Source organism: Melitaea cinxia, chromosome 21 (genome assembly GCF_905220565.1).
Source record: "Melitaea cinxia chromosome 21, ilMelCinx1.1, whole genome shotgun sequence".
Classification (NCBI taxonomy): domain Eukaryota; kingdom Metazoa; phylum Arthropoda; class Insecta; order Lepidoptera; family Nymphalidae; genus Melitaea; species Melitaea cinxia.
The window spans coordinates 2,446,715-2,473,007 of record NC_059414.1 but is presented as its reverse complement, the minus strand read 5'-3'; the positions used below and the strand labels follow the sequence as shown (position 1 = coordinate 2,473,007).

At 36.3% G+C, this 26,293-nt stretch overlaps 1 protein-coding gene across 1 annotated transcript; it reads right to left on the bottom strand.

Moving 5' to 3' along the window:
* Window positions 1–25,109, bottom strand: LOC123664215 (inverted formin-2). The gene is made up of 22 exons (XM_045598811.1): window positions 24,926–25,109; window positions 24,462–24,542; window positions 22,931–23,090; window positions 20,766–20,799; window positions 17,558–17,696; window positions 16,482–16,661; window positions 16,204–16,321; window positions 15,254–15,453; window positions 14,892–15,000; window positions 14,606–14,753; window positions 13,821–14,009; window positions 13,473–13,599; window positions 12,724–12,876; window positions 11,962–12,153; window positions 11,304–11,426; window positions 9,142–9,265; window positions 7,357–7,491; window positions 6,013–6,245; window positions 4,737–4,918; window positions 3,623–3,726; window positions 2,265–2,372; window positions 1–1,703 (listed from the first exon to the last, which is right to left on the bottom strand). The coding sequence occupies exons 1-22, from the start codon at window positions 25,025–25,027 to the stop codon at window positions 289–291; spliced, it is 4,356 nt and encodes a 1,451-aa protein (XP_045454767.1). The 5' UTR covers window positions 25,028–25,109; the 3' UTR covers window positions 1–288.
* Window positions 25,110–26,293: the final 1,184 nt, after the last annotated feature.

Sequence of the window (26,293 nt, the reverse complement as noted above, 5' to 3'; positions counted from 1 at the left end):
TACGGGCCGAACGAAATAAAATAATAACGATTTTCTTATTTCATTCCTAAACAGATCTAGAAGTTAGACTTAAACGAAATTCAGTCATTGAAAGCTTCAGATTATTCTGAGATTCGAGCACCTTTTATCTGAAGATTCCAATAATTTTTTTTAACAATTTACTTGTTATTTTATACATTAATACTATATCATTTCTAGACTTCTATACTAGTACAGATTAATCAGAAATAATTTTTTATCTGTTTAAAATATACGCGCCAAAAATTTCCCGCCGTCGAATATTTGGTTTTATTTTATGGTTTTTAGGCCAGTTTGAAGACTCGTTCCTCTGCCTTTCGATGCTTGCGTCGGTCTCATAAAACCAGATGTTTTGTTGGTTATTTTTACAGGCGGTCTAGAAATACCGACTGAACTACCGCTCGATGAAGATCTAGATGCAGGCATCCTAGACACAGGCTTTGGGATAGGCTTAGGTGCTGGTTTAGCTTGTGACGAAGGTGCCCTTTTCACAGTCGCTACAGACACTGAACTATTCAACGAACTTCTAGAACTTCTAAGTGATGCTCGAGATGTTGATCTTTCGACTCTTAACGAGCTTGCTCGTTTTGGAAGAGAGCGTTTTGGATCTAATGGCGTCCGGGGAGGTTGCCGAGTCTCTTTGGTAGGGATTTTCTTTGGAATTTCCGTAGCTTTCTTAGGAGTTGGTGATTCGCATTCCATATTACATCCCGAGGAAGCGCCCTGTGATGCACTCTCCGAATTTAGACTTTGTGTTTCTTCAAAACCTTCATCGTTTAACTCGTGTTCGCTTTTGACTTTAGTAATTCGTGGTGATGTCGTTCTTTCCGTACCAGTAGGTGTTTTATCCAATTTCGCATTCATCGATTTTCTATATGCGTTTCTCGACCAAACTCCTGTTGGATTCTGTGTTGGAGATTTTAATTCCCTGATCGCTTTTTGAACGTCTTCCTGGTTTATCGAAGTTTGACGCCTCATTCGTGAATAGGGTACCGATTTGTTATCTTTGGTTGGCGTTTTCTCTGTGCTTGCAACGCTTTGGTTTTTCAATCTATCCTGCCAACGTTTTAATCTAAACTCTTTCTCATCTTTCACTGGTTCCGCGGTAGGTTTAGCTACGGTTACTTCTTTTGGAGGATCAACTAGGTACGAAGCTTGGATTTCTAGTTTAGACGGCCTCATGACTTGTGTTTCTGCGACCAATTCAGTTGGACTATCCTGTTTCTTTTCTTCTTCTGGTGAACTTAAGTCCGCGTTCCGTTTGTACCTTCTCGTTCTTCTAGCCGCAGAAAATCTATCAAACTGACCATCGCCCAAAATTTCTTGACACAAATCTCGCATTTCTGTCGTAGCTTTATCACTGAGACTGGAACTCGAAAGAGAGGGCTGGAATTTCCGACAAGGCTCTCTTTCTAGAGGTGGGTTAAACATTTTTCGTTGCACTGGTGGTGTTTCAATGTTGTCAGAATCTATTTCGACTCTGTCAGATTTTTCAGCTTTAACCTCTCTGGCACTGGTAACTTTAATATCCGGTAGTTTTCGTTTTTCTTCCTCCGTTATGGACACGAGTTGCTGAGGGGACTCTACTTGCTGTCGAGATCTCTGCCTCCTTAGTCGTCTCATCTCTTCGTTTTCCTCCGTCTTTCTCCATGGTAGCCTGTTATCTTTTGTTTTTGGTTGTACATCTGGAAGTAATGAATAATTAATTAGTATATAAAGAAATGCGATACCTATATCGATGGAAAAAACCTCTTTAATTTGGTAAATTTTTAATAAATTAAAATTTTATAAATCAAATCATAACTTTAGATAATATTCAGTTTGACTCTATATGATATCCTTTAACGCATTTTTGGGAAGTTATGTGTACCTATATTATTTCCATTGTCATAATTTCTCATTATTCTGTTTTCGTGATGTCCAAGATGACAAACATGTAGAGTTTAGACAATTTTTTTTTATTGATTTTTAAGAATTATGGTCAGTGATGCGCTACGGAACCAAAATCCTCGATTTATATAACATTAGCAATTAAAGGTTTCCATTTTTAAGAATTTTAATCAGAATTTCGATATGACGATGACGCCTTGGCGTAGCGTATTGGCCATATAGACGTTTGCCGTCGTCTGGGGGTCAGTGATTCTGCTTTGGATGTGTTTCTTCTGGTTCCCAAAAGCTAAACTTACTGGGTGCCGGTTGAGAGTGAGGAGGTTATCAATATAATATTTTTCTTATTAGATACCCACCTTCCACAGCCTCAATAGCCTTTACAAGGTCGTTATCGGTGGGTACAGCGGGCCGCCACTCTGCACGCGTCTCTGCCAGTGTATCCAGCGCCGCGCTGCGTTCGTTCTCTGTAAGGGAGAGGGTTCATTAATAATTGGTTTTTGTAGACAGGGGTGACATAAAATTACACTTGTTGCATGTTACATTGTTATTAATTATTTATGTGGTAAAGCAGCATAGTACATTTGATGAAATTATGTTTTTTGTTTTGTGTTTACTATGTTTTTATAACTCTCCGCACATAGATAGCTGCACGTAGAATAATTGCTACATTTAATATATCAAGCACCCCATGCTTTTTACTCTGAATAACTTAAATTTTATTATAATTTTATTTTGAAGTAATTAATTATGACTGATTATTCGATCTTCTACTACTGTAATATAAACTCTTTATAATTAAAAAATATTTTCTACTTTTTAGTTCGATTTGCTATAAAAGCGTGGTTTTTTAGTTTTTTTTAAACTTTAATTTATTTTTTATTTTTTAGTTCGATTTTTCAATTAATTATTTGCGGACATGTGATAGTATTGAAATGCCTTACGAACTATTTCGTAATCTAGTCATTTCCTCTAAAGCTTCACTGTTGCTTGGGGTTTCTCCTGTTAAGTTAGAGCAATCAAGTTTTTCAATCCGAGTACCGTCTGAATTTGTAAGGGTATTGGGAAACTGTTACTGAATTATTTCATTGTTATCGGTCCTTGATACGTGTGCAAAGTTTCAAATTAATCAAACTTCTGGAAATTGGTGAAAATTATGCTCAAAGATTCCATTACAAACATACATACAACCCAAGCTAATAAAAGCTTGGTAAAAATAAGAGATTTCTTGTACGGTAGGACACAGTAGGATATATCCTGCCCAAATCTGGAGCAGCCCGAATGGAGATGGACCATGACCTTACAGAAGATCACAGCTAAATAATACTACTCTTAAACAGTGTTGTGCTCCTGTGTTGAGTAAGATAGACAGCTCGTGGTATGGTCAGGAGTAGTGTTTTTTTATTTATGTAAGTGATATATGCTTATATCATTCCATATTTATTTATTTATTTTAAGCATGCATCGGTACTTCACTGCAACTTTAGATAACTTAACAGCTAGCCTTAGAATCTGTAAAAAAATAGACGTGAGTCCACTGATCAAGACTATTCTACATATTGTTTTTTTTTTTTTTTTTGAAATTTTTTTTTCAGGAGTAGGGTTGGCAATGCGCTTATGATGTTTATAGGATCCGGTATATGCTTACCACCAGGTGAACTGTTCGCTTGTTTGCCATTCTAATGATATTAAAAATACAGCCATTGAGTGTACTCACCGGAGTCGTTTTCCAAGGTGCGCGAAAGTGTCGATCTTCGGGGAGCGCGTTTCTCTTCTTCGCTGCTGGCGCGGAGCCATGACTCTATCTTTTGACGCCACTCCCTAAGAACGAAAATTTGTCATATTATTTCTAGAGTAACAGCTAATACAAAAGATGGCTTCCAGTAAATGAGAGGTGTGATCGGAACGTTTTTATATATATAAGTTGATAGCAATTTTGGATCGGTACTAATTATTGTGTATGTATGTATATAAGTTGATAGTAAAATTACTAACAATTGTGTTTAACAGTAAGTGGGTGGAAGAATAATTGATATAAGACGACGTAATAACAGAACTGCCAACAAATGGCGTTATAAGAAAAACATACCAAACTTTAAAAACATTTATTAATTACCACTAGATGGCGCTATAAGTCAAATACATCAAACAAAAACTTATTTACGCACGTTTGACTTAGGCATCAAGCTTATGAATGCGTGACGAGAGCGTTACGAAACGTGTGATCGGGCGAGGCGAACGGAGCAAAAAAGAGAAGTGCGAGCATTCGTTCTCACTCTCTCTTTCTCGCATAGCCAGTTACGTTTCGTATATCAAAGACACAGTGCAAGCCTATTGCTAAGGAAGTTTGGCTTCAGTCGTGCGACCGTGTCGTCGCTCTAGCCAATTAAGCTATGGAACGATGTACCCGCTAGAGCGAAATTTTTGATATGATGATTTTTACTTTCGGTTTAAGCGAACCGTGGCGCCGTCTATAGTGAGTTCTTTACAGAGACCCGTAACTATTCAAAGTTTCATATTACAATGAAAATCTTTGACAGGAGACGACACCATGCTATTTTGAATATGTACGATTTTATTTTTGTGTTACCCACACATTAGGAATTCTAAACATTTTTTAATATCATATCAAAATCGGTCAATTTTTCGACACGGTCAGTCGAAGACGCGGGTTCGATCCCCGCTGGAGCGGTCAATTTTTGATATGATATTCAAAAATGTTTAGAATTCCTAATGTGTGGGTAACACAAAAATAAAATCGTACATATTCAGTCGTGTGGTCTAAAGCACAGTCGTTTTTTTCGTTGTAACTGCATTCATTAGGTACTAACTTCGGCTTGGCGGGTGGTGTGGGCGGCGTGGGCGGTGTGGGCGGGGCGGGGGCGGGCGGCGTGAGGGCGGGCGGCTCAGCTCGCGGCGAGGGCGCGCGCTCCCGCTCCGGCAACTCCAGGCGGACGCGAGCTGGTGCACGGCGCGACCACGAGCGGTCTGCGGGGTAGCGACTGACCTCACACTACACGGTCACTACTGAGGTAGGGCACAGCAGGAATTGCCTGCTCAAAACATGGAGCAGCCCGACTGGGGTAGTGCCTCGACCTCACAGATCACAGCTAAATAATACTGCTTTCAAGCTGTGTTGTGTTCCTATTGGTGAGTAAGGTGACCAGAGCTCCTGGGGGATTGGGGATTGGGTCGGTGAAACGCTTGCGATGCTTCTAGTGTTGCAGGCGTCTATACGGTAATCGCTTACCATCAGGTGAGCCGTACGCTTGTTTGCCGAACTAGTGACAGGGCCGGCTTTGTTGCACCGAAGACGCTGCTGCCCGTGTTCAGCCTGTGTATTTCAAATCCAGCTTGTGCTGTGTGGTTACGGCAGTAAAGAACATAACCAACCCTTCTGATTCAAATTGTAAAGTTATTTTTGTGGTTAATAGCCCATTTACCTAGGAAGGCTAATTAACAACAATAGTAAAGGCTATACAATATTTTACTGTACTGCATTGTCGTAATACATGCAAGATATTACCAACTTTATATTAACCACAGTTTCTTTTAACAGAGTAATTCTGCCGAATTTTTAGCCGATTCTTCTCCCCAGAATCTAAATTCCAAATTGATAATAACTTCACTTCTAACAATGCTTAAAATTTTAATTTGTAAAATGACGATTCGAAGGTGCTTTTGAAGCCTATTTAAAACAAGTTACTTTTGATTAATTTAACCGACTTCAAAAAAGGAGGAGGTTACTCAATTCCGTATATAATTTTTTTGTGTATGTTCGGGGATAACTCCGTCGTTTATAAACCGATTTTGATAATTCTTTTTTTGTTGGAAAGGAGATATCCCTAGTTTGGTACCATGATAAGGAAACCAGGATCTGATGATGGGATCCCAGAGAAATCGAGGGAAACTCTCGAAAATCCGCATAACTTTTTACTGGGTGTACCGATTTTAATGATTTTTAATTTAATCGAAGGCCGATGTTTATCATGTGGTCACATTTAAATTTCATCGAGATCTGATTACAACTTTTGGAGTAATCTTTGATAATGCGTATTTAGTTGACAATTTTTTCATCTACCTACGTTGTATTACTTGTCGATATAATTGAAGTCGGTTTTTCTTCATTTGCCTGCAAACACAATTATTGTAGATAATGGTTTCATAGCTAGTAATTCTAAAATTTACAACAAATGCCATACCCAAACTGCCCCAAGCACTTCTCTCTCTCATCTCATTAGCCGCGGGCGAAGAGTGTCTCAAGAACTCCAACAGACCATCTTCATCGTCACCGGGACTGGCTCTGCTGCGTCTTCTTAGACTACCGGTCGGAGTTACATCTACAGACATAACAGATTTATTACTATCTCATGAACAAGACATTTGTAGATAATGTCGAAATAATAACAAATAATAAATTAATTAATAAATTGTGTGTACTGTGTGGCTACGGTGCTAAAGAATATAGCCACCCTCTCTCTTCCCGTGGGTGTCGTAAGAGGCGACTAAGGGATAACACAGTTCCGCTACCACCTTGGAACTTAAAAAGCCGATCGGTGGCGGGATAACCATCCAACTGCTGGCTTTGAAATACACAGGCCGAAGACGGGCAGCAGCGTCTTCAGTGCGATAAAGCCAGTACTGCGGTCACCAACCCGCCTGCCCAGCGTGGTGACTATGGGCAAAACACATGAGTTCACGTTATTTTTGGCGTGAACTTGTGGAGGCCTATGTCCAGCAGTGGACTGTATAGGCTGTAATGATGACTCCTTATTGTACACCAATGTATACAAAGAAACAGTACAAAGGCGGTCTTATCGCTAAGAGCGATTTCTCCCAGACAACCTTTGTGTATAAGACAGGGCGTAGAAAAAGAGAAGCGGTAGGGTAGTGTACAAAGAGTTGATAAAGATTTGAAATGTCAAGCTTTGCAAAATAAAAATAAAAAACATGGTAAATATCCAGTTTTAAATCATTTTAATAATGAAAATGAATGTTAATTTGAAATATTATAACAGATTCACGTTTTAAATGTTGTTAATTATTTCTGTGCTCTTTTATTTTTTAAAAGGGAGAAAGATATTTTCAATTGGAATTCTATTCGAAACAGTAAGAGGAAGGAGCTTCAAGCTATCTCTTACTTCGGAATCCAATTTAATTGCTTAAAGAATATTGTGCCATTTCTATTTTTATGAAAATTGAATTTTCCAAACTAATTCAAGTGTTTTGTGTGTAATTTTATTTAAATGGAACTATCCTAAAACGATTGTTAGTCTTGATTTTATTTATTAAAATTTGACCTAGTTTACCCTTTACCTATAAATCTAATTTCAACTATCTTAGAAAAGGAGTTAATAGACCAGCTTTCAATCGAATGGGTTTTTTTATTGATTTGAAATAATATTAAATCACTGTCTATTAGTGATAGAACTTACAATAAAATAAGTTTACCTGGTGACGGAGATAGATCATGGGGTTTCCTCAAAGACCGTCTGCTGAGACCGTTCCGTATATCTAGGAGAAGGGACTCCATAAGAGATTCACAATCTGACACTGGGGTACTGCACACACTACCTCCTAAGGAATAAGAAAAATGTAATTAATACTTAGTATAAATTGTTTCTAGCGAAGTTGTTTCATCTTAGTGGTTTAGTGCCATAAAGTTTTTTTACATTTAAAGTTTTTAAAGTTCAATCTTAGTTATAGTATTTTCAAACGCTACTCTTCGGTCTGAAATATCCCATTGCTGGGTAAAGAACTCTTTCCTTAAGAAGGGAAGGATCAGAGCTATTCATCAGAGTATTTTCGAACACTAAATTAAAATTTATAATTACTTTAACTTTGATAATCGATTGCTCCGAAACTCTATACATTATATACAAATAGGACCAATAATATACCCATGCGGAACTCCAATGTCGCTTATTATAAAATGCGCTGATACAACAAAAGGTACATTTTTTCTTCAAGATACGATCTTCGATCAATTACGACTTAAATAAAAATTATAAAGCATAATATTACTAAGAAATTTTAAACTTATGTCTCGTGATACACTAAATCAGAAGCTTAATAAAAATCACAATACATTTTTCAACGAATTCATAAGAAGTCATACGTCATAGCATTACAGCTCTGGCTGTTCATTTGGACGCAATAACAGATTTTCCATAGGAGCTCCGTTTACCTCACTCAACACACGAACGAAAAAATTATAAAAATTACATTATTACAGCCTATACAGTCCACTGCTGGACATAGGCCTCCACAAGTTCACGCCAAAAATAACGTGAACTCATGTGTTTTGCCCGTAGTCACCACGCTGGGCAGGCGGGTTGGTGACCGCAGGGCTGGCTTTGTCGCACCGAAGACGCTGCTGCCCGTCTTCGGCCTGTGTATTTCAAAGCCATCAGTTGGATGGTTATACCGCCACCGGTCGGCTTTTTAAGTTACAAGGTGGTAGTGGATGTTATCCCTTAGTTGCCTCTTACGACATCCACGGGAAGAGAAGGGGTGGCTGTATTCTTTAGTACCGTAGCCACACAGTACCAATCACAGTAAATCAAAAAATTCAAAAATTCCAAATTCAAAAAATTTAAAATTTTAGGTGACCACTGGCGTCACTACAACGCGGGTGTCTCCACACCAGTGTGCCTCCACTCACCCTTACAACAAGAGGACAGTGATTTTATATGATTTTCATTACTTTGCAAGGTTGAAGTACGTTTATTGAGCAAGGTTTTTTTTAGTCGCTTGAATGTAATATTGAGTTTTAAATGTGAGACAAGGGTTAGATGGCTAGACTCAAGAGTGCTAGGGTCAGTTCTGAGGATGTTGTTACAAGAGTTAGATGGCTAGACTCAAGGGTACTAGGAGCAGTTCTGAGGATGTTGTTACCAGAGTTAGATGGCTAGACCCAAGAGTGCTAGGGTCAGTTCTGAGGATGTTGTCACCAGAGTTAGATGGCTAGACCCAAGAGTGCTAGGGTCAGTTCTGAGGATGTTGTCACCAGAGTTAGATGGCTAAACCCAAGGGTACTAGGGTCAGTTCTGAGGATGTTGTTACAAGAGTTAGATGGCTAACCCAAGGGTACTAGGGTCAGTTCTGAGGATGTTGTTACAAGAGTTAGATGGCTAACCCAAGGGTACTAGGGTCAGTTCTGAGGATGTTGTTACAAGAGTTAGATGGCTAACCCAAGGGTACTAGGGTCAGTTCTGAGGACGTGCCGTCACTCACCCGCGCGCGCCCGCGTCGCTCCGTCCCGCGCTCGGCGCCGCGCCGCCGCCTGCTCGTCGAGGGCACGGCGCCGCTCGTTGTCTCCCACCGCCGACCGGAACTTGCTGCAGAACGTCACGAATACCTGCACGCACGAGATCACTTCACTCAACTGACGGGCTTTGTAATAACACACATTTTATAGGGGGGGAGAGGGAGGGAAGGAGTCGTAATAAAACACATTTCACTGTGTGCTTCTGGGGGGGAGGGGGGGGGGTTGGGACGGCAGCACGCTTGCAATGTTCTAGTGTTGCAGGCGTCTATAGACTATGACGAACTTTGTAATAAAGCACATTTCATTGTATGCTTTTGGGGGGGGGGGGGAGGGGGAGGGGTTGGGTCGGCAGCATGCTTGCAATGCTCTAGTGTTGCAGGCGTCTATAAGCTACGGTAATTGCTTACCATCAGGTGAGCTGTACGCTTGTTTGCCGACCTGGTTGTGTATGTTAAAAAAAACTGCTGAGTTTCTCGCCGATTGCTCTCTGCAGAATCTACGTTTCGAGTCGTTTGTAGCTTCACTTATAGTTAATTAATTAACATAGTCACCACCATTCACCACATACCAGTGGGGCAATCTAGTACATCAATAAAATAGTAACTAATTATGATTATTTATGGTATTACTTTATTTTAATAAAATTAATAATTAAAAAAAAATAAAAAACCCGCCTGCGTGAAGAACAACTAATAGAAAATCAACTGAAAAAGCTGGAACAAGATAAAAATTCAATATGCACACAAAGTCAGCGAAATAAATAGAAACAATATCAAACATTTTGTGCTGTACATTTAAAATATATTAATACGGTAGTCCTTCGAAACTTTATGCAACGTCGTACATAACATGCAGTCAGAGACATGCACAAAGAGAGAATGATTTGACTTATCCTTCAATTTCATGCCTCCGACTGCATATTATCTACGACGTTGCATAAAGCTTAGAAGGACTACCGTATTAATATATTTTAAATGTACAGCACAAAATGTTTGGTATTGTTTCTATTTATTTCGCTGACTTTGTGTGCATATTGAATTTTTATCTTGTTCCAGCTTTTTCAGTTGATTTTCTATTAGTTGTTCTTCACGCAGGCGGGTTTTTTGTTTTTTTTTTTAATTATTAATTTTATTTATGTCTTTTTAGTCAGACAAATTACGTAATCGGTTCAATTCATTAAAACAGTTTACATCATGTGGTTGATTAAGTAATTTTTTAGGGTCAAGAGAACTGATAGCAAGCCCGGAGAAAGATCTCACTCTGCTCAAAGCAACGTAAGCCTGACCTTTAGCAAATAGGTGACTGCTTAAGTCAACAACTATTAGTTTTAATATAATGAAATTATTATTAAAATTATTTGTTTGTATTTGGTATTATGTATTTGTTATTGATTTTATTAATGTAATTGTAAATTGGTGTGACATTTATTAATTTTTATTTGTAATTTTAATTGTATGTTTTTTTAACCATTGTATTTTATTAGAAAGGCTACACCCCGAAGTTGATCGTCGCCTAGGAGGCGAGTTTGGCATGGCATAGGCGTGGGAAAGAGCAAAGTCCACATTTTTTAAAATTTAATATTTTATTTCTTTATTAGTATTACGGTAATAATAATCATGATATACCTTTTTAAAATCCTTGTATTGTGCCCTTCAATTTGGTACCCATATTGTAGTATTCGAGAAAAAAATTTTTTTTTCATTAACTACAATGGCTTCGCGCAGCCGCCATGTTTGATTTTTTTTTAATGTCACCTATCTAAGAACACTTGGGCAGCTAAGACGAACCTAACGATACCTCAGTTATGTAAATCCGTTCAGTGGTTCTGGAAATATGAGGTAGTAAAGAATATTACATACAAATATACATACATACATACAAGATACGCGCGAAAAACATAACCCTTCTTTGGCAGTCGGGTAAAAAATGCGATATTTTTAAATAAAAGGCGATTTACAAAAAAACTGTATGTACGTGAATAACGTCCTAAGGTTGCATTAAAATAATAATTATTTACTGCACAAAAAAATAATAAAATAAAGTAAAATATATATAAGTATATTTACGAAAACAAACAAAGAATTTTATAATGACGTAATCTTTTATACAATCTATAACGAAATATTACCTTGAAGCACTCCTCCAGTTTGAACGAGACGGGATCTTCACAAAAGAATTCTGCAAGTTGCTTCCTCATGCTTTCCACTTCTTCCATATCTTTGTTTAAAGCTGACACCTCTCGTTCTGCAACCTGTTCAAGTTATTACAACCAAATATTCATTCAAGAAACCATGTAATCCAGAGGGTAGTTTACAATTATATATTTTAACTACATGTGTATTTTATCATTTATAATAAGAAAGTGATTTAGAGGGTAGTGTACAATTATATATTTTACTACACGTGTATTTAGACATTTGTAATGGTTACCAATTGTTAGATTTTTAACTTGTTTACATATTAACTAACATTTCTGATTTATCTAAATATTCCAAATTCGGTTATGGTTATTGGATTTTATAATATTAATAATAATAATAATCTTTATTGTACACCATTAAAAGATACAAACAAAAAAGTACAATTAGAGGAAGATGTACAAAGGCTATTATCGCTAAGAGCGATTTTTTCCAGACAACCTTTAGGTATAGGAAAGGGCATAGAAAAGTTTAAATTCAAATTAATTCCTTTTAAGGGGAGATAAAAATTATATACCTTCTTCAATGGTGTTCATTTATCATCAGGTTTAAATAAATAACAAACAATTTAATTTATACCATTATTACCTGTAAGAAGTCTCCCATCTGATCTTTGATATCTTGGTTAGTCGTCTGTATGTCTCTCTTGAGATTACTAATCCTCTGCGCGAGTGTATTGATTTCATTGTAAAGTTGCTCCACACTTGCTTTAGACGCTTCCTCTAAAACTCTTATATCGTCAGCAAAGTGTACCAGCTCTTTATTCTTGCGTTCAGCTTGCTGTAACGATTGTTTTACAGTTTGTAAGCAATTTTCATTACTTTAAAATTTTGTGTCATTAATTGGAATGAAATCGTCTTCAGGCTTATTTTGGGATTACGTTAAAACAGAATCGATATTGCGTAATAACGATTACAAACAATTATTATTTAAGATATTATACAATTATTCATATAATTGTTTTTATTATCTATGCCCTTGGGATATCAAGCGTTTTGTGCCATACATTTTATTCGACATGCTTTTTTTATTATATAACTAGGTCAGCAAACAAGCGTACATTTCACCTGATGGTAAGCGATTACCGTAGCTTATAGACGTCTGCAACACCAGAAGCATTGCAAGTGCATTGCCGACCTTATCTCCAATTCCCCCCAAGAGTTCTGGTCACCTTATTCACCAACAGGAACACAACACTGATTGAAAGCAGTATTATTTAGCTGTGGTCTTCTGTAAGGTCGAGGTACTACCCCAGTCGGGCTGCTCCATATTTTGAGCAGGAAATTCCCTGCTGTGCCCTACCTCAGTTGTGCATGTATATGAGCACGTTTTACAATGTAAGAGTCTCACCAGCGCGACGTAGTGCATGAGGTTCATGCCGGGCTTGTTGGCGCGGATGTCGGTCAACTTCTGCAGGGACGCCAGTTTGACTCCCGCCGCACCGCCCGCGTACCCGCCCGCGTTTAAAAAGTTGCCCGCGATTAGCGCGATATATAGCACCTCCTACGGAACGTAAGAATAGTCTTTACCGCATACTTTTAAGCAAAAGAAAGAGTGAGAAAAGAGTCTCTGTTTGTAATATTAATATAATATGTATGTATACACGGTACATGTTTGGTATATGTACCGTGTATACATACATAACATTTTTATAATTTTTGTCTGTCTGTCTGTTTGTTTGTTCCGGCTAATCTCTGAAACGGCTGGGCGGATTTTGTCGAGACTTTCACTAGCAGATAGCTGATGGAATAAGGAGTAACTTAAGCTACTTTAGGTTTAAAGATTATTTATTCTCATAAAGACAAATAATATCACTTACATGAGAACATAATTTAAAACATAAACTACTACTATTTACTACTTTTATTTTAGTTTTTTTTTTTTAAATTATAATCTTATCGCTACAAAGCAACTTCGCGTAGATATAATCAAAATTTGAATGGCAGGTGAAAAAAGCGAGGCCTATACTTTTAAATTTAAAGTTTTCTCCCGATTTACTCACATATGGGAAAGTTGATATATCAAGTACGTGTAGCCTATATCTTATTCAGGATATTCAATTATCTAAATTTTTTTTACATTTTCCAAGCAATATTTACCTGTATGGCTCTTGAAGACATGAGATCGTCTCCAGCCACTAGTATAGCGTTGATCGCACTTTCCAAATATCCAGCTGTTGACGACCATTCCTCTTTTAAAAGCATGCATTCAATTCTTAGTTTGTAACTGAAATGGAAAAAAATCTTTTATATCTACAACCTTTATATCATCATAATATTTTTTACTTTTACGAATTCATTTTTTTTAATACCGCCATTTATAAGGTATTTATCAAAAAAATATGTTTTTTAAAATGTTTGTGACACTAGGAACTAAATCTAAATTGGTCAGCAGTTTCAGAACTGAAGAAAATATACTAAAAAGGCCTTATTTTATCAACTACTCACTTAGGCAGTTGGATGAGCTGTAAAAGGAATTTCTCAGCATTGCCCAATTTGGTGACGTCACCGGAAAAAGCTTTCAGCATCTCGCATTCGTCGATTTCGGGTAGAATCTTTAGAAGACCGCGCAATTTTTCAGTACCAATGTCGTCGTGAGATCCTTCACGGATCAATTGTATGATGTCTTCGTTGGAACTGGAAATTGAAATTAAATAATTATTACTTACATAAGATTAGAAAATCATTAAATGGAGCAAATACTCAATATCGCTTCAGCCTATAATATCCCACTACTGGGCATAAGCCTCTTTCCCCATGTAGGAGAAGGATCAGAGCTTAATCCACCACGCTGCTCCAATGCGGGTTGGTGGGTTCCCTACAGTTGTGGCAGACATTGTTCGACATGTTTTAAATCTATTTTGTCACTGTTTTCGCTCAAAGCCTCAGTTGAAGCTCTCAAACAGGTCTCGGTCACTAGACACTTCGCTACTTCAACTACCAGGGTCAAAGCATCATTACCCAACTTCGTTTTAGTGTCTTGAAATGATCCATGCAACAGTTCTTTAATAATTTCTTGTTTGATATTAGATTCTATTTCGGATACTATAGCCGCTACTCAATATACAATATATAAAATATTTCCATTGGTTTCAAATTATCTTGCACAAATTATCGTTCCAGGGGATTCCAGTTCCCTATCCTACACTGCGTTCGTAATTTGGACTTTGCTAATTTATGTTACTCTAGATTTTTTTAAGCTAAGACAAGTACAATGGACATGGATGTACAACCTTCTAAACTGCTTCAGGAAAATATTAACGTTTAGACTTCGTTTTCCATCGAGGAGTGTGATTTCAGAGGGTTCCTTTCTAGGTTTCCTCTCTCCTGAACTATCACAGATGGGACTCCTGCCGAGACGCGGGGATGATCCTGCTGAGCCTGGAGGTTGTACCTGCAATAAGAACATTATAATTATTGCAAAAATCAGTTTTATTCATGAAAAAAGTAAACGACATTACAGACTACGACATACGGCATTGCAGACTATTCCGATTGGTTAGATTGATGAAATAAAACATACCTGCTGGCAGAATAGTCCTTCTATTTCGCTCCAGTCCAGCTCCGTTTTTGGTGAGTGCTTATGACTTGACGCTACGATGGACCAAATATTATTTTGGCCAATAATCTAAAAATTCAATTGTTACTTTGTACTATTTTGCATCATTATCATTTATTAGATGAAATAATAATAATATAATTAAATGTGCAATGTTTTTGATTTTAGACTATAAGGGTTAATCTTTATTTACAAATTTAAAATGTTTCCAAAAATGGCAGCATTGTAATATTTGAAAAGAAAAATTGGGTTACCATTAAAATTCAAACATTATTTTTCAATTTAATACATCAAAACCCGATTCATAACAAATTTATATTACCTTATTGTTAGGTATCTTATTCCAATTAATGGTCTTCATCTTAGTTTTAGGCAGTGGTATCTCTTGCTGTGGTAACTTGATGTTCAGGGCTGGAGGTGGTGGGGGAGTTAGGGACGCGGGGGGAGGTGGAGGGGGTGCTCCACGTGGTATTGGAGGGGCTGGGGGAGCGGGTGGGGCTGGTGGTAGTGGGGGTGGTATCGCTGTAAGTGATAATGAAAACAATTACTATAAATTATTTACGGCAGTTCAAGCATTTAAAGTACTATAAGGGTATTTAAAATAAATAGTATCAATTACTGTGAGTTACATTTCTAGTAGTAAAAAACTACTGAAATAAGGCACAGTGGGACATATCCTGCTCAATATCTGGAGCAGCCCCATTGAGGAAGTTGCTCAACCTTACAGAAGATCACAGTTAAATAAGATGGCTTTTTAGCAGTGTTGCGTTGCTGTGGTGAGTAAGTTCACCAGAGCTCCTGGGGGGGGGGGGGGATAGGGGGTAGGCAACGGTTTTGTGATGTTTCTCATATTGCAGGCGTCTATAAGTTACGGTAATCGCTTACCATCTGGTAAGTCTTATGCATGTTTGTCAACCTAGTTGTACAATTTGTGTTTCCGTTGTTTAAGATGAGTTAAATTTCTTCTTCAGTTAGAGGAAAATTAAATAAATGGTTATAGTTATTTGGTTTATAGACAATGAGTAATATGGTACCTAAGTACCACTAATTGAGTTATATGTACTTGCTGATATGATCGTACTTAAAACTCGTGTCAAATAATTTCTTTAACTGGTTTATTCAGGCTTATATACTCGGTATTACTAAAAAACTTCAATATTTTTTTAGTTAACTTTTACTCAAATATTTTTTTTCAATTTTTTTTTTTAGTTTTATCATAAGTCCTCAACACAAAATGTATCAAAAGCAAACCATATACTTGGAAATATTTACCAGGGGGCGGCGCGGGTGCAGGCGGGGGAGGCGGGGGTGGAGACAGCGCTCTCTGCAAGCTCTGTTTACGAGTCGAACTGGCCATGTCTCTGTGTTGACAAGTGCAGCCCATTTTAGCCTGAAATTTGTATTAAAGTATTAAGGTATCACATAGCCGGCCTACCTTCCTGACTTTTCAAAAGTTTGACTTCTGCAATGTGTGATATGCACATACACACTTTTGTATGTAGAATAATATATAAAATCGTATATCATACTATGGTAATTAATGTGATCACCTGGACACTCGGCGCTCGAAGCAGTTTTGCAGCGTCTTCTCTTGTTTCTAAAAGCGTCGCTCTGTGGACTAGTGTTTCAGCTGTGTCCCAAACTATATCGCTGACTGGTTCTTTGGGGTCTATTCGAAGTAAATGCTGGAGTATACTTAAGAATGGAATCTCTTGAGGTGTATCGGAAACCTGAGTAGAAGAAAATGTAAGATAGAGTGGAACAATTGTTCAGGTACCAAATGTTTTATTATAAATCGGAAGATAGGTTCTTTCAATGTTAAATACATCCTTATCTATTAATAATGTAGACTACTTGAAATTTATTTTCTAGAGATGCCAAAATATAGACGAGCCATTGAAATCTTTTGGGAAAGAATTATATATATTAATACGCTAAGGTTTAAGATGTTTGCCTCCCTTTTTAGAAAAAGCCTCACAATTACTCCACATTAATTATATATCATTTTATACCTAATTGTTTACTGTGTGGCTACGGTACTAAAGAATATGGCCACCCCCTCTCTTCCCGTGGGTGTCGTAAGAGGCGACTAAGGGATAACATAGTTCCGCTACCACCTTGGAACTTGAAAAGCCGACCGATGGCGGGATAACCATCCAACTGCTGGCTTTGAACTAAACAGGCCGAAGACGGGCAGCAGCGTCTTCGGTGCGACGGAGCCAGCCCTGCGGTCACCAACCCGCTTGCCCAGCGTGGTGACTATGGGCAAAACACATGAGTTCACACCATTTTTGGCGTAAACTTGTGGAGGCCTATGTCCAGCAATGGACTGTAAAGGCTGTAATGATAACCTAATTGCTTGCTCTACCGCCATCAGCAACTAAAAAAATATATTATTTCTTTTGTTTTTGTAAATTAATTAATTATTAAAATTATATAGGTATATGACGACTTTAATTTATGAAACAAAGTCACCATGATTGACGGTCGGTAAAGTTTTTACTTATTTAGTGCGAATTATTCGCAAGGGTATTGCTAGTTATTTTCTTAAAATTAAATCAGACAACTTGGTTAAGCTATAATTTTGTGTTAATAGTAGAATCATAAAAAAGCCCCCCAAGTTTACCTGTTTCAATATAGCGTAAAAGACGTCTAGATGTGAGTTAAGGTTGATCCCGCCGGGACCCTGCGCCTCATCGCTCTCCCTCTGCTCCTCGAACACGTCGAGTTGCACTCCAAGGTTTGGATGACTGGCAGCTTCATGCCTGGAAGGATTCATCATTGGAGAATCATTCTATATTTATACCACAGCTATAATAATGTATGTATGTATTATTATGCTATACTGCTATTTAGTGGTTACGGAAATGAACTGAATCAGCTTGTAATCGTTACACAGCTGAGTAAAGACCCCATCTCCGTACAGGAGATGGGATTGATGCTGCTCCACTGCGGTTTTGTGTATAGTTTTCCTATTACGAGGAACGATACAGTGTATATGATAACACCCGGAACCGATGGCTCTACGTGCTCTCGAAATCAGAAACAATCATATGGGGTGTATAACATATATGATATATCTATTCGTATATCATATATGTATTTATATGATATTTGTATTTTATACAAAATATATATTTATAAAACTACTAGCTGACCCCGCACACTTTGTTTTGCCATATATCGTATTAACCCCCCTTAATCCCTCCCCCCACTCTTATTACCTTAAGTTTATTAATAATAGATGTTGGTCGATTCTCAAACCTACCCGATATGCACACATAATTTCATAAAAATCGGTCCAGCCATTTCGGAGGAGTATGGTAACTAGCATTGTGACACGAGAATTTTATATATATAAGATGTATGCTCTAAAACCTGGATTATTTTAATCCACATCTTGTTCGAATTTAAATTATCGGATGACGATATATTCCCCGGGTAACTTCATCATAATTTCCTTAAAACATACTTTTCCAAAGTCAAACATTCACATGAAGACAAATGAATGTCTTCATACACATTCACTAAATGTATTATAACTAAAGTATCATAAATGGTTGAACCAATAGATCTATTTAAATAATCGTTATTATTGTATCAAGCGAATCATACTTTACGTTATACGCAAGATTATTCATAATACAGGCTCGCCATATTTGGTCTGAGACAGATTCGCCCACGTCGAGCCTTTTTTGTCGTTTTACTGTACACAGAGCTTCGGACTTTAGACCGGAACGACTAATTGGCATTTTTAAGCCACTATATCATACGTAAAATATGGGGTTAAAAAAAACTATTAGGTAATAGTTAGGTAATTGAAATGGGCATCCTTTTGACTTAACCTGATACCTTAAAACATGTGTTATCAGTCAATCCATAATAAAACAAAAACTTTTCATTAGCCACACATTCAACGGTTCTCCGTAACATTTAGTAGGATTGGCCCAGCAGGATTTACTTCTGTTTTTGGGGGTCCGAAAACCTCCTACTATTTTTAAGGCCTGGCAATAAATGAAACATATAATCAATGTATTACACATTGTATCAATGTATTAAACATTTATTCAAATGCTTGCCTTGAGCAGTGACCGCTGCGCCAACACGTCGTCAGTTAGCCCAAGATATTTATTTTTTCTTGTTTTATTCTAAATTATTGGTACCATATTTTTTTATTTGTCAAAAAATTCTCGGTTTCTTGATTAAGAAAATTACAAACATGTTGTCATTGCAAAATATTTGTTGCGTTACTGGATTAAGATTTCAGTTGACTAATGGTACAGCTTCGTTAAAATAATTCGGTGGGCCGCTGCCTCTATTAATGTTACCTGTTGGTACTGATTGCTTTATTTAACTTGTTCTCTTACAAAATGGTTGTTTTCAATTCATTGATCGATTGCACGTCTAGTTTACTCGATGTCAAGTTGGCTACAAAATTGTATTTATAATAATAAATCAAGAATTGATTTATATTTGATTTTTTACGGAATTAGTGGTGTTGCTCATTATCTGATTATAGATTATTATTGGTTATATGTCAGATATCTCACGTTTTAAATCAGACAGACGAAACCATTTTTTGCATTAAATTATTTTCGTATTTTTTTATTATTTTTTGGTAAAAATACACTTATTACGTATACACACAGTTTTATTATTCAATAAAAGTGAATAATTAAGTAATGAAACTACCACAGTACTAATATGTACTAAATATGTACTAAAATATTAATCAGAGATTAATATTACTTTTGAACGGCTAAAAATAAAAGTTCGTATACAAAAACTTGTAAGCCTCATCAAAGCCACCGCATCAAAGCCATATTCAAGATATTGGAATTACCCAACTGTAATTACGGATGAAAAATTAATTACTCGTTTCAGTTAGCTAGTCTCCTGTTGGAATTGGTTTTTTGTGTTGTTATTATTGTTGTCAGGATAAGTTTGGATTAAAAAATAGTGTGAAAAAATTGATATATTAACAATAAAATAATTGTATTTACTCGAAAACGAAAAAAAAGTTACTTCAATTATATCAACCAGTAATACAACGTAGATCGACGAAAAAATAGCAATGCATTCTTAGCGATAACTCAAAAAGTACTACTACGTAAACATTACAATACAAACACGACCTTTCGGTTAAAAACAGAATTATCGAAACCGGTCCATCCAGTAAAAAGATATAATACAACGTAGATTGACCAAAAAAATAGTCAAGTAAATACGCATTATTACATTTAAATGGGGCATGACATGCACTACCTCTGATTTAAAAAATCATCAAAATCGGTCCACCAAATCAAAAGTTCTTTCCTTTTTTTTGTCGTTAAAAAAGGACATTACGAAGTTCGCCAAGTCAATTATTTTTTTAGTAAAATTAATTATAATTTGTATAGTAGAAAGTATATGCGACGTTTAAACAGAACAACAATATGAATAATGATTAGCAATAATATTCGAGTCACGATTGCCTTGTTTTAAATTTTCGAGCATGTCTTTAAATATCACCCAAAAAAAAAATGTAACTGACCTAGTATTTTTTTATGTTGTTTTTATTTGTTGTTGAACTGTGTTCTGCATTTTTTTCCTGAATATCTGTTTTTTCTTTAATTTTTATTTTTATTGCTTGTTTTGCGATCTATTGGCGAAATAAAATGAATAAGCTACTATAACTTTAATTGCACGTTTAAAATATTAACTATTCATCTCACTCATGTAAGTGTTGTTTTTTTTTATTACGTACAAAGTTAAATAAAAATAAATTATTTAATATAATTTGTGTATTTTGGCTGTCACAGGTAATTAACAATTAAATTATGATTTTTACTCACCTTAGGTTACTAAGCGTTGGAAGCAGTCCAAGTCCTGTGAAAATAAATGAACGTTAAACTCAGTAACAAAAATATTAAACAAGCACCCCATCCCTACTTCACTTAACTCTATTTTTTATCCTCTCGTCTTTCAATGAAAAAAAAAACATAATATTTATGTAAATATCGTAAAACAGCACACTTATTTACAATATGAAGAGATAGAATAAGTGTATTTAGATTAATTATCAATTATTATTTATTTATTTATCAATCCACACATGCTTGTTTACAGAGCTTTTTTTCAATAATAAGTAAATTACACAAAAAAGATTATAACAAGTCCCCTTTCTTCCCGTCGGTGTCGTAAGAGGCGACTAAGGGATAACAAAGTTCCACTACCACCTTGGAACTTAAGAAGCCGACCGATGGCGGGATAACCATCTAACCGCTGGCTTTGAAACAACAGGCCGAAGACGGGCAGCAGCGTCTTAGGTGCGAAAAAGCCAGCCCTGCGGTCACCAACCCGCCTGCCCAGCGTGGTGACTATGGGCAACACACATGAGTTCACGCATTTTTGGCGCGAACTTGTGGAGGCCTATGTCCAGCAGTGGACTGCAACAGGCTGGAATGATGATGATGATGATTATAACACAAAAGTAGGAAATGAAATACAAATAAATAAATTGAGGTATAGAATCATATCAAAATAAAATAGAAAAAATTTAGAATCCCTAAAAATACATTAGTTCAGCAAATTATATCGAATCGAACCCGCAAACCATCGGTGTTTAGGCGACTACTCGCAACCACTACACCAGAGTGCCTAGTGCGAGTGTTGTTTAACCGTCTCGCAATAACGGGCGTAAATTTTAACTTCATTTCGTATGGGAAATTCGGCATTTCAACCTAGTTCTCGCGTTTGCCGCTAGATGACTCTGTATCGAATGTATCGTATACTATTCTTTATCGTCTAGGCTGCAGTGTTTAAATTCCCATGCAAAATAATCTTCACGTATAAACACGTTTCTCTCATGTTTCTGTGAATAAAACTCGCACTAGGCACTCTGATCGGTTGACACTGTCGACAATATAAGATTTTTACTAAATAAAATAATAATATATGACTAACTATATAACTGAATATCTGTCGACAATTACCCTACAGTCGTTATATGAATTGAGACCATTCATTCACATAGTTCAATTCTAATGGAACGTTATATAATACTTACATATCGCGTATTTCCGTAAACGTATACCTAATGCTCCAATTGTTATAAATTATGATTTACCTCCTAACTGACATCTTCATATTTCAAACTTGTGATTGTTTTAATGAATGAATTGTTTTAAACGACAAAAGAAGTTATATGCTATGTATTTTAATCAATACATATAATAAAAAAGTAACGTGTCGCTTTAAGATTACGCGTTTAAGATATATGAGAAAAAATATTATTGGGACCTTTATTAACGCAAATAGCACCCGAAACAATGATTGTCAGAATTTTTGTCTGTTTGTCTGTGCGTTTGTGCACGCTAATCTCAGAAACGACTTATCCCGTTTAGATGTGGTTTTTACTAATATATTGTGGCAAGCTTAGCTTAACATTTAGTGTTTGTTTCATGTCAATCGGTTCATAAATTAAAAAGTTATGCCAAGTTAATGAATCACGTTGAACATGTAAAGTCACAATTCCACGCGGACGAAGTCGCGAGCACATCTAGTCTTTAAATATTTTAAATTATAAAATGTACACTTAATGTATATTTTTTGTTAATTTTATTTAAATACAATTAAGGGTGCAACATGAAGCCTACGCACTGATATTCCCCAGAAGCGCTCCAGCTTTCCCAGTATCTTACTCACTAAATGTTGACAATACAACTTAGGAACAATATTTATCAGTTATTATCGCCTGAAAGGTTGAAATACCTCGCCAGTGTTGCTCCAGATTTGATCAAGATATATCTTGCGATATCCAATCAAACTGTTAAAATTCAGTCTCATAATCTTTATCCTCTTAAAATAACAGTGTGTCTAACGTAATAAATTCTAAAATCAATATAGAAGACAACTGAGATAATAATGAATCTAATTGATTTGATTGAATAAAACCTGAATGGTCTGAATCAATGACAAGAAAAATAAATCAACTTTATAATGTTAGATTTAAACTTACCGATAAACTCATTTCTCACTCGGATCCTGTCCGGCAAGCGAGGAGCGGAGATGATGAGGCAGTTGATGAAAGCAACAAGGGCAGTTTTATAGTCGATAGTGGTAGCATTCTTTAACTCTTCTACCACCACGTTGAGTCGGTAACGATCACCTTTGAGAACCTAGGATACGTAAAAGGGAGACTTTTATTATTTATTCAAGATGGACTTAGTAAAGTTACATAACTAGAAGCATCAAAAACTCGTTGCGCGTCTTATTTCCAACAAAGAAGCTCTGGTCACCTTACTCACCAACAGGAACACAACACTGAACTTGAAAACAGTACTAATTAGCTTAGCAGGTCGAGGTATTACCCCAGTCGGGATGCTCCATATTTTGAGCAGAAAGGTCAGTTTGTTATCAGGTATTTGTGATGGTAACTAATGACAGACAGACGTTGTTCTGCTGAGTTATGTGTTACTGATTTGACTTCATTAAGCCCTATTATCATCTTTTTGTGTTATGGTGAGACATTTTCAATATTTCAAACAGGCTCTCTATGCTGATGACCAAGTATTACTTGCGTCCTCGGCCGAGGAGTTGCAGGAGATGGTAACTGCTATGAGTGGAGCTTTTGTTAGAAAGAGAATGAAGATGAATGTAAAGAAGACGAAAGTGATGGTGTTTGAAAGAGATGAGGTAGTGACAGACTGTAATATCGTGATTGGAGATGAACAAATTGAACAGGTGAATGAGTTTGTGTATCTGGGTTCGAAGTTTACAAGAGATGGAAAGTGTGAGAGTGATATTGAAAGAAGAGTGAATGCAGGAAACATGGTGAACGGAGCTTTGAACTCCTTTATGAGCAGTCGGAAGGTGTCTAAAAAGGCTCGTTTGGCTGTGCATGAGGGGGTGTTGCTTCCGACACTCATGTACGGAAGTGAAAGTTGGGTATGGCAGAAGAGACATGAAAGCAGAATAAATGCAGTTGAGATGAGAGCGTTAAGAAGTATGATAGGAGTTAAACTGAGTGACAGGATGAGAAATAGTGAGATAAAGAAACGGTGTGGTCTGAAAGAAGATGTAGTGACAAAAATTGAGAAAGGTATGCTGAGATGGTTTGGTCATGTCGAGAGAATGAATGAAGAACGACTGACGAAAAAAGTGTATAAGGCGAGTGTGAGTGGAAGTGTTGGAAGGGGTAGACCTAGGCGGACATTTCAAGACCAAATCGGGGACGTCTTGAAAAAAGGCCAGGTCAAGAGTACCCTAAACCGACGAGCATGTATGAAGGGAATAATGAAAGTGGATGAAGCGAAACAAGTATGTAAGGATCGTAGCAAGTGGAAAGAAGTGGTCTCTGCCTACCCCTACGGGAAAGAGGCGTGATTATATGTATGTATTCTGACTATCGAATTGTATTTAAAATCAGATTACAAAATAACTATTTCAGTGTTACTTTCTGTCGCATTATTATTAGTATTATTATTTACAATTTAACAAAAAACAATTAATGACATGTACATATGTAATATACAATATGCCTTATGTACCTTATATCTATCGAGTGTGTCAACAGCTCGCTGGTAGCCATCTGCGTTATATACACATAGGGCTGACAGGAGCTCGAAGACCTGGAAAATAACAAATGAATCAGTAAATATAATTATGTTATGTACCTAATATAGTTAATTGATTGGGTGAATTGCATTTAATTTTGCTAAAACTGAGGTTTTCTTATAACATAACTTTTCATGAAAGATTTTTTACAAAATTGAGCCTGTAAATATCCAAATCTGTTTTTAATCGACATTAAAAACTCGTTAGTGTGTTATTTGTTTGTTATAACTTAAATTGAAAAATATTTTTTTAAGCAATCTATTGTTCGGATAAAAAGAATGAAATATCTCAGTCGTCTTTATTTTCAAAGCAAACTTATTCGAATTTCAAATCATAGAACCATTATTTCATTCAATCATTCGTTTGAACTTATACTTAATATACTTATACTACTTACTTGTTTCTTGACAGCTGCGGTGGGCGACGTGAGAGCAGCAGCGAGCTTGCCCGCGTATTCCGCGTGCTCTACAATATAGTCCAGACCCACTCTGCTCTCCATTTCTCTGCGAACGAATCGTTCATTAATTCAGTATGTGCCTTGTGATTTTATCCATGACAGTTAAGTCCATAGGGATTACTCATGTATTACACGGGTAATAATAAAAATGGTAGATGCCAAATTTTATTATTATTTTATCGATCAATAAGACTTTTTTAGATTATTGGTTTTAATATACTATGCTTCTGCATAGGTTTAAGTAAATTGAATGAAAATTAACCGATAGAAATATAATTTTATCTTTTATAAATTATAGTACTTTTTATTTTTAACTACAGGTACTATATTTACTTTTACCGAACATTTATGTAAAATGTTATAAGCGTTATGGCATGTGTTTGCTTGGCAAACGCACAACTTAATATAGTCTATTAGAATGCTTATACATGGGTGATATAAATACACCAAACAATCTATACTAAATATTATAAAGCTGAAAAGTTTGTTTGTTTGTTTAAACGATCTTATTCTTGTGTTGTATAGCCTATTTACCGAGGAAGGCTATAAGGCTATTTTTCCTCTAAATTAACGCGGGACAGAGCTAGTATTCAATGTATCATCATCATTACATAGTATAAAACAAAGTGGCTTCCCGCTGCCTGTATGCTTAGATCTTTAAAACTACGCAACGGATTTTGATGCGGTTTTCTTTAGTAAAAAGAGTGATTCCACAGGAAGGTTTATATGTTTAATACATGCATAATATAGTAGAGGAACGCTGATAGTTTTAAAGGTTTCTAATTTGATGTCGTAAATAAACACATTTTTGCGCCTACATTGCAAATATTAATTTTATATTTTACTAGCGACCAGCCCCGGCTTCGCAAGGGTGCAATGCTGATACTAAATATACTACAGAATGTCTTTATTTATAGTGTGAACCTAGCTTATAGCATGGTTATTATTAACATAATAACAACAACATTCAAATATGCGTCGTTAGATTACGCGTTGTTACAGAATGCGTTGAAGAAATAAAGGTTCACTGCTCGTTCCCCGTAGGTGATAGCTTGATAATATGTAGCCTATATGTTGACCCGACTTCTTAATAATATTCGTACCAAATTTGAAGTAAATCCATGCAGTACTTTTTGAGTTTATCCCGGACATACATACAGACAAATAGACAAAAATTCTAAAAAACATATTTTTGGCTTCGGTATCGACTGCAGATCACACCCCCAGTATTCTTTTAAAAAAATATTCAATGTACAGTATTGACTTTCCTACCATTTTATTATATGTATAGATATTTAGTATCAGCAT